The following is a 15,000-nucleotide window of genomic DNA, read 5'->3' on the forward strand; positions in this document are numbered from 1 at the left end:
GGAGGTGGATGGGAGAGGCTGATACTGGACAAAAGAACAGAAATGTTGAGTCGAGGATTGACTGAGGAGAGCTAATAAATGTATAATCAATAGCGCGGACATGAATGGATTCATATAGTTTGTGTGTGCATAGGTTTAAGTGCGCCAATGCAGTGTGTGTGTGTGGCAAAACTATGTGTGTGTGTGCCAACACTATATTTGTGTGTGTGTGTGTGTGTGTCTGTGACATGGACGGCTTAGACCAGAATAATGATAAGCAGCTGTGTGAAGGACAAATGAAACTTTTCCACAAACATGTAAACAAAATCAAATATGCACACACACACACACAAAGGGAGAGAGAGAGACAGAGAGAAAGAGTGAGACAGATAGAAAGAGAGAGAGACAGAGAGAGAGATAATGACACACACAGGAGAAAGTTCAAGCATAGGGGCACACACACACACACACACTGAGTCACACAGAAGGCCAGACTCCATGACAGGAATGTTAATCACCGGCTCCCACCACCCCAAGCTGCAGCTAAAGAAAAATGGCGCAGACAGAAGGAAAGCCCTCGCACCTGACACCCTCTCTAAATTCAGCCGTTACCATGACAACACGCCAAGAAAGGAAAACAGTGTATTTACCAAATGGATGAGTTAATGAATCGGGGTCTGAATTAACACATGGGGGGAAGGAATGAATGGATGGGTGGATGGATGGATGGATATTTGGATAAACAGATACATGACTATTACCAGTGGCCTTTTATATTCTATACAATGGTCAAGGATGTTGCATACATCATAGACATAGCCATTTTTTTTTTATCTATGGCACAACATGGCAGCTATAGCACCTGGTCTTTAGGGATCATGGCTGCATTTATAGGGTCACATTAAGTGTCCTTATTTGAACATATTGTCATATTGTGATATATCTACAAATATGCATTGTGTAACGCATTCACTATGGATATGGGGAACACAAAAGAGTTATGGGTCAGAATTCAAAGACAATTCATGGGCATTGCATGCCCAAAAGCACTCGGAGAAAGAAAATAACAAGTTTCTCCTCTGTCCTCTTCAGGATGGAGCGTGCGTGCACACATACACACACACACACACACACACACACACACACACACACACAATCTCAATAACTCACACTCAGACATTTTTTACTGGAGGCTAAGCCAATCAGACGGTCATTAGAACCGGACCAACACCCAAGAAAATGAGAAATGATTAAATTATCATTATTGCAGCTGACCAACTACCTGAGGAGAAACACTTGGCAACACTGATCACAAAAGACATTTGCCTGTGTCCAACAGAAATAAATCACACTGCCCTTGGTCCTTTCCTCACCACAACATCCCCTTCACTCACACAGCTGCATAGCCCTCCATGTTAACCTCTCCATCTGCAGCGCTAGGCCGCTAGCTAGCTACTATCTGCATTGTAGCTGGGTTGATGCAGAAATTAGGGGGTTTCAAATGGAATAGCTCAAGGTTGGGAGTTTAATCCAAGGAAATGTTACCATTGTTCCAAGGGGAATGTCCCTGTAATTACTTAGTTTAAGTTCAACTCTGGATAAGAGTGTCAGCTAAATGGTAAACAATACATCGGTTTATATGTAATGTAATGTTGCTTTCTATTGTAACTGCTAACTAACTGCATTATACTGCACTGTAGATCTCTGTGTTAACCTTTCCGTCAGGAATGTTAACTCACTCTCCATTTAAACCTTTCTGTACAGCTCTGTTAGCTGATAAAGGCCCCCTATGTAACATTTTCAACTTTTTCAACAGTTTAGAAATCATGGTGATGGTTAAATGACCTGTTGTGGTGAAAATGGAATTCCCTGCTCCCCCTACCGTCTCCTAGCAGAAAACCAGCCTGGCAAGATCTGCATCTGCGTACCGGCAAAGTCTGAATCAGGAAGTCCCGTGAGAAGCGAGAACGAGCGAGAAACACAAAATGCTTAAAATTCTCTGGACATACACATGCCCCCCTCAAGCACCGGTTAGCCATGCCGGCTAGCTATAAGAACAAGCAGTGATGGCTTCATTTTTATGATGTCAATCATGGCAAAGACAGTGAAAAGACCAAAGAGATGGTTGTGAAATATGCACCCCAAAACTGTAGGGGGAGCTCCGTAGATGAAAATGCAACAAAAAAGTGAGAAGTTGGTGAAGAAATTATTAGAGTTACAAAGTGGAGCTTTAACTGACTCTCTTCCTTTTTCTCTATCTTTTTTTCTTCTTCTTTAAACAAGACCATCTCATCATTTAAGTGGCAAATACATTTCCAGGCCTGTGCGTCTGTTTCCCCCGGCTAAGAAACAACGGAGCCGCGTGAGAATATCAAGTCCATTAGCGGAGCTCGCACTGTAATTATGCTGATACCTAATGAAGCATGAAGTGCCACCGAAAGATCATTACTGCCTCTATAGTGGGCTAGCTAATTCACAGCCATCCATCACCCAAAACCAAGCACTTACTATGAGAACAACGGGACTAGCGTTAGCGCAGATCCATTATTAGCTGTCCACTTAAAGCAGCAAATGATTTTACAAGTGGAGGGTGTAAGCTCAGTAGTGTTCAGTCTGAGTGGTTAAGAGGATGCTGAGAGTATAGGGCCTCTGTTATTGGTTGATATACAGCTTTCTTTACTTCCTGTCTGCAGGGTTTCCTGTTCATGCCTGTTCGGATACCTGACTGAGTTATCCTCAGCTCTCTTCTTTCTTAGTCTCCTCTTACAGTCTTTCTTTCTTTCTTTTTCTCTCTCCATTTTTGCCTTCCTTTCAACCTCTATCCACACCCCTTTCTGCACTTTCTTTCTGGCTCATGCATTAATTTCTCTCTCTCTCTCGCTCTTTACTTTGCTGTAACCACTTTTTACTTCTTCTCTCTCACCAAACAGATCATAGACATTCTCACATACATAAACGAGGTCGGGTCAAAGTAAGCCCTGGCTTCCTGTGGGACAGTGTGTGTATTTTCCTGTGTGTGTGTGTGTGTGTGTGTGTGTGTGTGAAAAAGGAGGAGGGGGGGGGGGAGTGGGGGGTACAGAGAGAAAGAAAGAGAGAGAGAGGCCTATGTTCCTGAGGGATGGCTTCTCTTTTCCCTCTGACTGCAGATGGCAGAAGATGGGGAATAGGGAGGAGTGGGGGATGAGAGAGCTCCTCAAGATGAACCAAGCTGTAGGTGTGGTGATTTTTTATAAAGCCTCCTCATAAGATATTCTGTAGTAATGCTAAAAAGATGTTCTATACATTGGGATACTATGTGTCCTCTGTTTTGTGAAAGAGCAGGGGTAAATATAGCATAAGTGAGGGCCCCAGAGGTTTACCTATAAGGATATGAATGCATAGAAGAAACTGGACATCCTTAGCAGTCGTTCAGCTCAGGTCAAAGGTCCTTTGTAGAAATAGAATAACTACCTAGGCAAATATGTATTACCATACAAGGCACGAAGGACATAGGAGCTCTATTCTATTCTGAGTGGTGAAAAACAAGTGATGCTACTGAAAAGAGGTATATAAGCTGTGTGAGACATAATGCTTGTAGTTGGCTTCGCGAACCCATACTCTGTTTGGATTAAAGCTACACCTTCTGCAGTATCCTGTTGCTTTGTCATAATTCTTCTGATTACGAAATAGTTAATTATAATTTAACACAACATAGGTGAAAGGGTCTCTCTCCTTCTCTCCCTCCTCCTCCTCTCCCTCCTCCTCCTCTCTTCTCATTTTTAACCCCCCCCCCCCACCCCCCCCCACTTGTCTCACACATATTATCCCAACCACTCTACTCTATTCCCTCTCTCTCCTCTCTTTCGCTCTCTCTCTCTTTCTCGCTCATAGCTCCATTCTCTGTCTGCCGAGATCTGTTTGTTTATCCGGACAAATTAGATTGAAGAAGGCATTTCATTTGCACTCTTTGGGAGGTCTGGGAAAACAAGGTGGTATGCTTGTGTGTATTTGTAAAACCGAACTGTGTGTGTGTGTGTGTATGTGTGTGTGTGTGTGTGTGTGTGTGTGTGTGTATGTACTGGAAGGTTTCTCTCCTCTGTCTCTGTCTACAAAAGTCAAAGTCAAACTTTATTATCCCAAAAAGGGAAGTTCATGGGGGTCAAGGTTCACACACATTAAACATTAAAACATACAGATAGATAAACACACACACACACACACACACACACTCGACACACATTCTCCACAGACAATAAATTAGCCTAAAATTCATCCAGTGCAGTGATTCATCCAGTGCATTGTAATAAATTAAGAAATTTCATTAAGAATTAAGAGAAAGGAAGCAGCCTGATATTATTGTACAGAATAGACCATCAGGTTCCTTGTTTTAAGCTGTCTCTTTCATTTAAAAGCTTTATTGCTGAAAGGACAAGCAATTTGCTGAACCTGGTGGTTTAGAGAAAGAAAGAAAAAGAGTTGTAGAGAAAGAGAAAGAGCATATATGTGTGCTGTGACCACATATAGAGAAATAAAAACGGTAAACCAGACCATACAAACCAAACTATAGGTCCTTTAATTACATCACTGATAGGATAGAATCACTGACCTACACGGACAATAGAGATCCTTTGAGCAGCTCAAGGAAACAAATAAAAGAAAAGAAAATCTGTGTAGTCGACACCTTTCATCTGGACTTTCCTCTGATGGAGAGAGGTTAGGTTTAGTACATCTCCTCATCCTCCTTTCTCCTAGCAGTCTGACCAGATGCGCCAGGTCATGACCCCTGGCGGAGGGGAGAGGAATGTAAAGAACCCTCCGCATGGCCCTGAGAAGCAGAGAGTCAGAGGGCTCTCTGTTGCTCTTGGCATGGGTGTGTGTGTGTGTGTGTGTGTGTGTGTGTGTGTGTGTGTGTGTGGGAGGGTGTATGTGGATGTGTGTGTGTGTGTGTGTGTTTATGTGTTTGTGTGTGGGGGGGGGGTGTATGTGTGTGTGTGTGTATGTATGTGTGTGTGTGTGTGTGTGTGTGTGTGTGTGTGTGTGTGTGTGTGTGTGTGTGTGTGTGTGTGTGTGTGTGTGGTGCGTGCGTAAGAGAGGAGGCTACCTCCATCTGCTGCTCTGCCCCCGTAGATGCTTCTGCTGCCTCCACTCTAACACAAAACAGATGTGCCACTCTCAGGAAGTTGTGGTAACACACACACACACACGCACCCACATATTCTCTCTCGCTCTCTCTCTCACACACACACACACAAACACACGCACACACACACACACACACACACACTTGCATGCATATAATCTGAAGCAGACACATGATGATATGTACAGTTAAAAGTATGGATAACAGACCCACAGTATATTCCCATACATCTACAGACCATACACACCTGCAGAGGAAAGCAAGATTATAGGGGTCTGACTAGATGATCTGACCTGCTGCGCCATTCCTAGATTAATAAGTCTAGATGTACACAGAATTTAGCACGTGGTCTTACTGTAACAAATGTACACACACACACACACACACACACACACACACTCAAATGAATACAAGCAACCATTCAGTGGAAGCCTTCTCCAACACCTGTGAGAATCTGGTGAAATGGAGAATTTGTATTTTTGTTTGAGTGTCCTCTGAGTGCATGTGAGTGTATGTGTGTGTGTGTGTGTGTTTGAATCTCTAGAGAGGGAATGTGTCTGCATGTATGTGTATTTACCAAGCAAAATTAGCCCTGAGGGCTATTCATTTCAAAACCCTGCGTAGCTGCATTCTCTGCTTTGAGTTCACACACTCTTTCACACATACTCTTTTAGTCACACACACACACACACACACACACACACACACTTTCACACACTGCGCTGTTCCTCCTCCTCTTGACATTTATGGCACTCTGCAGTTTTCTGAATAATTCACCGTCTTTTTGTATGTGCCAAATGTCATGGTCGCTGAAGAAAAGGGCTTTTGGGGGCTTGGTGATACAAAACCCCTCCAACTTCTTTTAAAACAGCGAGAGGAAAGATATATGAATGGGCATAACTCCTGTGGAGAACTCTCGCCTACTCTCTCTCTCTCTCTCTCTCTTGCTCTCTCTTCTGAAATGCCACGTGTGTGCGTGCATGCTCGTATGTGTGTGTGCGTGTGTGTGTGTGTGTGTGTGTGTGTGTGTGTGTGTGTGTGTGTTATGATGCAATGCCCCAATCAGACTCTGTGTAGTCAGTGCACAACAGTGTTAAATGGTTTATTGTGCGCACCTGTAGAGTGATGTGGCTGGGTATTTAACTCATTGAGTGCCAAATGCGTTGAGTGCCAAAAACGTAATATTACGTTTTTAGCTTTTTTTTTTTAATTACGAAACTAGACACTCTAACACTCCTTATATGTGATTTTGGGAACTCTGTAATGAATGGAAATTAAATATATGACGATCGTGAAACTCATGAAAATGCACAATCTGGACATTTTATCTGGACATTTTATCATAACTCGGTTGCCGCTTTGGGTCGAAACAGTGACGCATGCACGTCAGGTCAAAACCAGGCCATTTTTGTGGGTCTATCACTAGGTGGCAGTCTCGCCAGGTCTCGCTGATCACTTCCTGGAAAGTTTACACAAGTAAGTAACAGGCAACACTTCATATATCATGAAAGACGTTATATCTCCATTTCTAGAAAAAAACAGCGATTTTGATGAAAACTAGCCACTGTTTAGCTTAGGATTTCTCAGGAACAGAGGCGTGTTGAAATACACGGTTTGCACCCACCGAGAGCTTAGCCAAGTCTCACCTTTTAATCGAGCTATTGTATGTGTTCATAGCTATAACACAGAATATTCTGTGGCTGTACAAAATCAACAATGGTCTAGATTGCCGGCACTCTAGGACAAAGCTCCCGAAAACAGCTTGGCATTCAATGAGTTAAGGGGTTCTTTATGGGTGGCGCCATCTTTCATTGTGGGCACTGGGCAAACTCTCTCAAGGTGGCGCCATCTTTCTGGCTCCTGATGAAATATCTTGCTCCGCCATATACAATCTTTGGCTACACTACGATAGCAGCTCTTGTGCTGTTCTCTGTGTGAGAAATGGTAGCAATCTCAGGCCTGTAAACACTATGCTACAATACGCTAGCAGCTTTTGTGCTAGTCTGTGTGTGAGAATGGAAGCAATCTCAGGCTTGTAAACACTATGCTACAATACGCTAGCAGCCCTTGTGCTAGTCTGTGTGTGAGAATGGAAGCAATCTCAGGCTTGTAAACACTATGCTACAATACGCTAGCAGCCCTTGTGCTAGTCTGTGTGTGAGAATGGAAGCAATCTCAGGCTTGTAAACACTATGCTACAATACGCTAGCAGCCCTTGTGCTAGTCTGTGTGTGAGAATGGAAGCAAACATGGTGGTAAGCTAACATTGCATTAGCATTAGCATTAGTCTAAATGATGAATGAATCTCATTCTCACTGCAGTCCCGAGCACTTTATGTGTTTACTTCCTCTCCAAAAAACCCTTCTCACCTACGTGCTCTCTCCTCTCAGCCCCTCTCCTCTCCTCTCTCCACAGAGACACACACACACACACTCTCTCAGTCCATGTGTATGTGATGGACATACTTCTTCCTGTATGTGTAACACTCCACAAAATGCTGCCTCGTGTTTTTCCACCAACAATATGAACATTTCCAATCTGTTGTCTTGCTGCGAGAATAAATAGAAATGACACAAAAGACAGCGTGTAAATAAATCAGCAGCGACTTGTGTACAGCCAAGTAAACTCTCTCTCTCTCTCTCTCTCTCTCTCTCACACACACACACACACACACACACACACACACACACACACACACACACACACACACACACACACACACACACATACACACACACACACACACACACACACACACACACACACACACACACACACACACACACACACTCTTCTCCCATCCCATCCACATGCAAATATCCTCAACAAAACACAAGCACAAAAAACGGAATCCTGTGCACTGTGACTCAGCTGTTAGATAATTACTAGACTAATTAGGCCTTCATTTGGATGCTCACACCACAGACCCGCCCACTACATGAATACTAATGAGTGAGGTGGATCCTGCCGGAACAACACCTGGATTGTGCCCTTCATCTACAACGATAACAAATCAACGCGGCTCTGAGCTCCGCCATGCCAGCCAGCAGACCTGGTTACCGGGCTGATCAGAGAGTAAGGGAAGGTGTGTGTGTGTGTGTGTGTGCGTGATGTGTGTGTGTGATGTGTGTGTGTGTTAATGATAAGTGAGAGCGTGTCTCCGGTGGGGCCCAGCTTCTCAAGGCCGGCTCTATTTACGGACCTGTGGCGACTTTGCCATGCTAAACGTCCCTGAGAAGGAACCTGCTGAGATTGAAACCCGATCGCCTTTGAAGTTTCAAAAGCTTCATAAATAAATAAAAGAGTTCTCCGCCTCCCTCTCCCGGGACCAAGGAGGGGGAGGCTTCCCGGAACAAGCACTCTTTCTTTCTTTCTTTCTTTCTTTCTTTCTTTCTTTCTCTCTCTCCCTCTCTCATTTATTCCATTTTGCTCTCTCCACCTTCTCTTGTTCCTCCAGCCCTCCCACAAACTTTCTCTCTACATTCTCTCTCTTCCTCCTCCCAATTTTATCTAATTGTCTCCCTTCTCTCTGCTTCTGGTCTCCTGCCTCTCTCTCTCTCTCTATATATATATATATATATATCATTCCATCTCTCCCACTACTCTATATTTCATAGTCACCCTGTTTCTCCCTTATTCCTGGAGGAGATGGGAAATCTTGTCTGACATTAAATTGTAATGTTAGAGTCCTGTTCTGAACTAATCACATATTATGCTCATAATACGAACGATAGAATTCTAATTCCTGGCTTATTAGAGAGAGACAGCAATTACGGCAAAGAGACGGATGGAGGGAAGAGAGTGGGGGATTAATGAAAGAGAGAGAGAGAGAGAGAGAGTGGATACAGTGGGGTGAGAGAGAGAGAGAGAGAGGGAAAGCGGTGACACTGGGGTGAAAGAACGCGAGAGGGAGGGCAACAGAATGAAGGCTGAATGAGGCACCACGGAGAGGAAGATTATAAGATCAGCCCGTACAATAGGGCAGGATGAGAGGGAGTGGAAGGGCATAAAAACGGGACGATAACGAAGAGAAGAGAATGTAAGAGGGAGAGAAGGAGAGATAAGGAGAGAGGGGGAGAGATTGAAGAGAGAGAGATGGAGAGAAGGAGAGAGAGGGAGAGATTGAAGAGAGAGGAGAGAGAAGGAGAGAGGGAGAGATTGAAGAGGGAGAGAAGAAAAGAGAAGGAGCGAGAGGGAGAGAAGCAGTTCAAGGTAGAGCAACAGAAAGAGAGCGAGATAGTCAGACAGAGAGACAGACAGAGAAAGGCAGACAGACAGAGATAGAATTAGCTAGAGAAAGACAGAAAGAGAGATGCAGACAAACAGCGACTCAAACAGACAAAGAGAGAAAGTGCTAGAGAGAGAGACAGACAGAGAGACAAAGTGCTAGAGAGAGAGAGACAGACAGAGAGAAAGTGCTAGAGAGAGAGAGAGAGAGAGAGAGAGAGAGAGAGAGAGAAAGCTCTAGAGAGAGAGGGTGACATTAATGAGACTCCTGCCAGGGGGGCAGAGCGGCCCCACACACACACACACACACACACACACACACACACACACACACACACACACACACACACACACACACCACCACCACCACCACCTCCTACAGCCCAAATTAGCTGTGATCAGATGACAGGCTGCTAGCTTGGCTAATTATCAGGTGGCCCATCAAAGATGTAATACCGGCTCACACTCTCACACACACACACACAAACACACACACACACACATACACACACACACACACACGATGAGAAGGAGAGATGCTGTCTTTGCCATAAAATCTAGTTCACATATGGATAACATGACATTTTCTCACATATAGTATCTGAAAGAAAAAGTGATACAGAAAGGGTTAGAAAGGAAAGGAATTGGGTAGATAGATAGATAGATAGATAGATAGATAGATAGATAGATAGATAGATAGATAGATATACTTTATTGATCCCCAGGGGAAATTCAAGAATGCAGGAGAGAAGAAGAACAAAAATGTAAAAGTTTCAGAGACAAAATGAAACCAAAAAGTGAGACATTGTGACTAGACAAGAAATGGACATTTGTGGGATGTATGTGTGTGTGTGTGTGTGTGTGTGTGTGTGTGTGTGTGTGTGTGTGTGTGTGAGAGAGAGAGAGAGAGAGAGAGAGAGAGAGAGAGAGAGAGAGAGAGAGAGAGAGAGAGAGAGAGAGAGAGAGAGAGAGAGAGAGAGAATAACAAAGAAAAAGAAACAGATCAATAAAAGTAGGAAGACAATAAATCTGTCTGTGAAAAGAACACAGTGTGTGTGTGTATGTGTGTGTGTGTGTGTGTGTGTGTGTGTGTGTGTGTGTGTGTGTGTGTGTGTGTGTGTGTGTGTGTGTGTGTGTGTGTGTGTGAGTGAAAGGAACACAGACAGTCTAAGGCCAAAAAGTGACAGAATAAAAACAGAATGGCACATTACAGAGAAAAGGAAAGAAACAAAGCCAGAGTGAGAGATGGAGAGAAGAGGACCAGAGGGGAAGATAGTAATAGGCAGACGGAGGGAACAGCAGAGAGAGGAAAGAGCCATGTTGGGAGTACCTCCCTCAGTGGAAAAGTACAGTCAAGCAAAGCGAGGGGAATTTAGCAGACCCTTTTAGCAGGGATAGGCAGCATTGGGTTTGGGAATCAAACTGAGATGGACGGTTTGTCAGACCGCTGCACCATCCTCACAGAGAAGAGAGACAAAAGAAGAGAAGAGAAGAGAAGAGAAGGAAGAGTGTTGTTCTTAACCCTTTCTCTGACAGACGATGATGCCCCACTCCTCTTTACCCAAACAGCTGTCTCACCTGTCTCAGGATGGCATTCTCTTACCTGTCTCAGGGTGGGATGTATCTCACCTGTCTCAAGATGGCATTATCTCACCTGTCTCAAGATGGCATTATCTCACCTGTCTCAAGATGGCATTATCTCACCCGTTTGGGGTGGCATTTTCGATAACACTTTACGGTAAGGGTACATGAATTATCATGAATTCATGATTTATGTATTTTATTTATGCATTACTTCATTCCTTAATATCTCATGAATCATCAGGAATTTATATCAGTTCATAGTCTGTCATTTATGACCTCATACATGAACAACACATCAACCAAAGCATTAAGTATGGTGAGCAAATCATTATGATTTATGATTTATTGAGAATGATAATGATTTGAATGAATGATTCTTTTTCTGCCAAAAATGTCATCACTACTCAAATTCTGATTTGAACACAACTTGCAGTGCAGTTCTCTAAACACATACCATTGTTCACACTTTAGTTGAGGGGCCACAAACAGGATGAACTCAGGAGTAATTAACCTGACATACATGTAATCATGATGATCATGCTTAAGAAATCATAAATCATAATGATGGACCCACCGTACCTAATGCTTTAGTTGATGTGTTGTTCATGCATGAGGTCATTAATGAGAGACTATGAACTCATGTAAATTCCTGATGATTCATAAGATATAAAGGAATGAAGTAATGCATAAATCATGAATTAATTCATGCATGAATTCATGATAATTCATGTACCCTTACTGTAAAGTGTTACCACATATTCTTACTTGTCTTGGGATGGCATTATCTCACCTGTCTCAGAGTGGCATTATCTCACCATCTCAGGATGGCATTCTCTCACCATCTCAGGGTGGTATTCTCTTACCTGTCTTGGGGTGGCATTATCTCACCTGTCTCAGGATGGCATTATCTCACCTCTCTCAGGGTGGCATTCCCCTCACATGTCTCAGGGTGGCATTATCTCACCCGTCTTAGGGTGGCATTTTCTTACTTCTCTTGGGATGGCATTATCTCACCCGTCTTAGGGTGGCATTTTCTTACTTGTCTTGGGATGGCATTCCCCTCACCTGTCTCAGGGTGGCATTATCTCACCTGTCTCTGGATGGCATTCTCTCACCTGTCTTAGGGTGGTATTCTCTATGCCTGTTAGGGAGGGGCGTTGTTCTCACCTGACTCAGGGTGGCATTCTCCGTGCCCGTTACAGTTGCAGGGTACGCAGCGTACGTAGGGTCCTCCATTGGGCACCTCGCGGGTGAAGCCACGAGCACACAGCTCACAATGGTGTCCGACAAAGCCCGGCGGGCACTGACACTCCTCCACCCACAACACTGACACCGGCGCCGCCAAGCCACCTCCGGACCACGAACCAGAACCCTGCAGAACCGTCTGAGCAGAACCCAGAGTCACATCAGCTAGCTGGGACGTGTCTGAGGAAGGAGATAAAAAAGCACAGAGCAGATAGGTGAGAAATGTGCAGAACTCTACAGAACCCTGCAGAACTCTGTGGTTCCCTGATAGTGGAATGAACTACCAAGTGCTGCCAGAGCATGTCACAACCACAATCATAAGGAACATTGCCAAGCAACATTGCTCAAAAAGTTGTCCCATGCATCATCAGCTTAATACATCTAACAAACCCAAGATGCCTAACCCACACTCACCACATACTTCCTTTTATCACTAACTCCTCTGACTACTCCCCTGGCTGGTACTTAACCTTCTGCACGTCCATCCTCATCCTCTCATCCTCAACTCATCCTCTCATCCACAAACTCAACTCATCTTCTCATCCTCATCCTCATACTCAACTCATCCTCATCCTCATACTCAACTCATCCTCTCATCCTCATACTCAACTCATCCTCATCCTCATACTCAACTCATCCTCTCATCCTCATACTTTACTCATCCTAATTCTCTCATTCTCATACTCAACTCATCCTAATCCTCTCATCCTCATACTCAATTCATCCTCATACTCTAATCCTCTGGTTGTTCTGCACTCATGTCCTCTTGTTGGTACTTGAAAGGTAGTGTTTATAGTTATAGCAAGGTAGTATTTATAATTGTACTAAGGTAGCATTTAAAGTTGTACTAAGGTCTCCTTTGTGTATATATGTGTGTGTTCATGTCTTAGCTAGTTAGCGTGGTTGTTAGCTGCAGCTTGCCCACGCTTCCCCTGGGTCTCTTTGTGGCCTCATCTTTAACCTTGGTGCATGCCCGAGTGCAGTAAGCTAGACCCCAGAGCACTGTGACTATGACTTTCTCTCTCTCTCTCTCTCTCTCTCTCTCTCTCTCTCTCTCTCTCTCCCTCTCCCATTTCTCTTTTCAGGAAATTGGTGTGTGTGTGTTTCCGTGCTTGTGTGGGCATGTGTCCATGCGGTTGTGTCCGTGTATCTGTGTGTGTGTGTGAGTGTATGTTCATATTGAGGTGATTTAAATTTCACCTCAGCAGGTCCTTTCTTTCTCTCTCCCCCATAGTGTGGGTAGCTAGACCCCAGGGCACTGTGACTATGTCTTACTCTCTCTCTCTCTCTCTCTCTCTCTCTTTCCACACAAACAAGCACTTTGCACTGTGATTGAAAATGAATTGCATTTTAGCCATCTTTTAGAAAAATGGTTTTATTATCTTTTTCATATCTCTACTTTGTGATGACAAAGAGTGATTGATTGACCTGTTTTTGGTTTTGTAAAACTGGAATAAAGTATGGTTTAAAATCTCTCTCTCTTTCTCTCCCTCTATCACTATATCTCTCCCAGAGTATAGTTAGCTAGACCAGTGGTTCTCAACCTTTTTTCAGTGATGTACCCCCTGTGAAATATTTTTTCAGCCAAGTACCCCCTAACCACCACAAAGCATTTTTAGTTGAGAAAAAAAGACTTAAAACAGAGCACGGAAGTTTGCCGGCTCTGGTTTGGCCTTCTTTGCCACTTGTCCCTCCGTGTTTTCACAAGAATTACCGCTACGCTTCAACCACGACTCGTGGTTCAACAACGACAGTGATTGACAGGTGATGGCGGGTGACATGTGACAGGTTGGATCGAACCATTCTGGTATGGGGGGTACTCTGGGTTTTTAGGATAATGAAATTGAATAGCCTACTGAAATATAAAATTCATTTTATGAACTTATATTTTCCTGAAATATTTATTAAATATTTGTTTTTAAAGTATTTTTGCATGGATCCTACTTTTAAAATACATTTATATTTTAAAATCTCACGTAGCCCCTGGAGTGCCTTCACGTACCCCCATTTGAGAACCACTGAGCTAGACCATGACTTATTCACTCACTCTCTATCTCTCGCTACCTCCTTCTCACATTCAATTCAATTCAATTCAAACATTTATTAGCAAGACAGTTTAACAGTATTGCCAAAGCAATACTATGGACAGACAATACAGTCTCGCAAGCAGCCTCCTTCAAATGCGCCGTTGAATGTCAAAATACCCGATGCATTTATTTGACATCACGCTTTGCGCAGTTAAAGGGAATGACAGATGTCATTCTCATTGGTTTAAATGATGTTACGCCCCAAACACACCAATGACTGATTAAAAATCCTAGGAACACCTTGTTGCACCATGCACTCGACGTTTGATAACGAAAACCCTCCCATTTGTGGACTGGACATCCTACTAAATTTGAATAAGCTTTTGAAGAGTGACGATGCGCTTTTGACTGTCATGATAGGGCCCTTGGTATTGCTTTTAGTGCCTGGTAACATGCACGCCCATTTAGAAGGGGTTACATATGGATATATTTTTTTTTCTAGCGGCTGTCCCTTAATTATGACAAACTTGTTTTGCATATCTATTCCCACCCCTCTCTCTTTCGCTAGCTGTAATATTGAGTTTCTAATACACACATGTAGCCATTAACCTGCATGAAGATGCACACACACACACACACACACACACACACACACACACACACACACACACACACAGAATCCCTGATCAATTCAATAAATATGGATGCGAGAATGGAGAAGGGAGGAGAGCTGAACATGCTGAAGGTTACAAGGGCCTGCCCTTCCTTTGAGATCACTTCTTCACTCTCTCGTTCTCTCTCTGTCCTCCCTCCATGTCT

The 15,000-nt window shown here is 43.6% G+C and overlaps 1 protein-coding gene across 4 annotated transcripts in view; it reads right to left on the minus strand.

The window, feature by feature from the left end:
• Positions 1 to 15,000, minus strand: part of lamc3 (laminin, gamma 3) — a 128,935-nt gene that overhangs the window by 31,549 nt on the left and 82,386 nt on the right. For all 4 annotated transcript variants that reach the window (XR_006021659.1, XM_042059660.1, XM_042059659.1 and 1 more), the window contains exon 12: positions 12,077 to 12,334. Coding sequence is in view for 3 of the 4 variants with exons in the window: in XM_042059660.1 (XP_041915594.1) it covers positions 12,077 to 12,334 (258 nt within the window). In the remaining variant the exon portion in view is untranslated. The remainder of the gene's footprint in view (positions 1 to 12,076; positions 12,335 to 15,000) is intronic.

Source organism: Alosa sapidissima, chromosome 13, assembly GCF_018492685.1.
Source record: "Alosa sapidissima isolate fAloSap1 chromosome 13, fAloSap1.pri, whole genome shotgun sequence".
NCBI lineage: Eukaryota > Metazoa > Chordata > Actinopteri > Clupeiformes > Clupeidae > Alosa > Alosa sapidissima.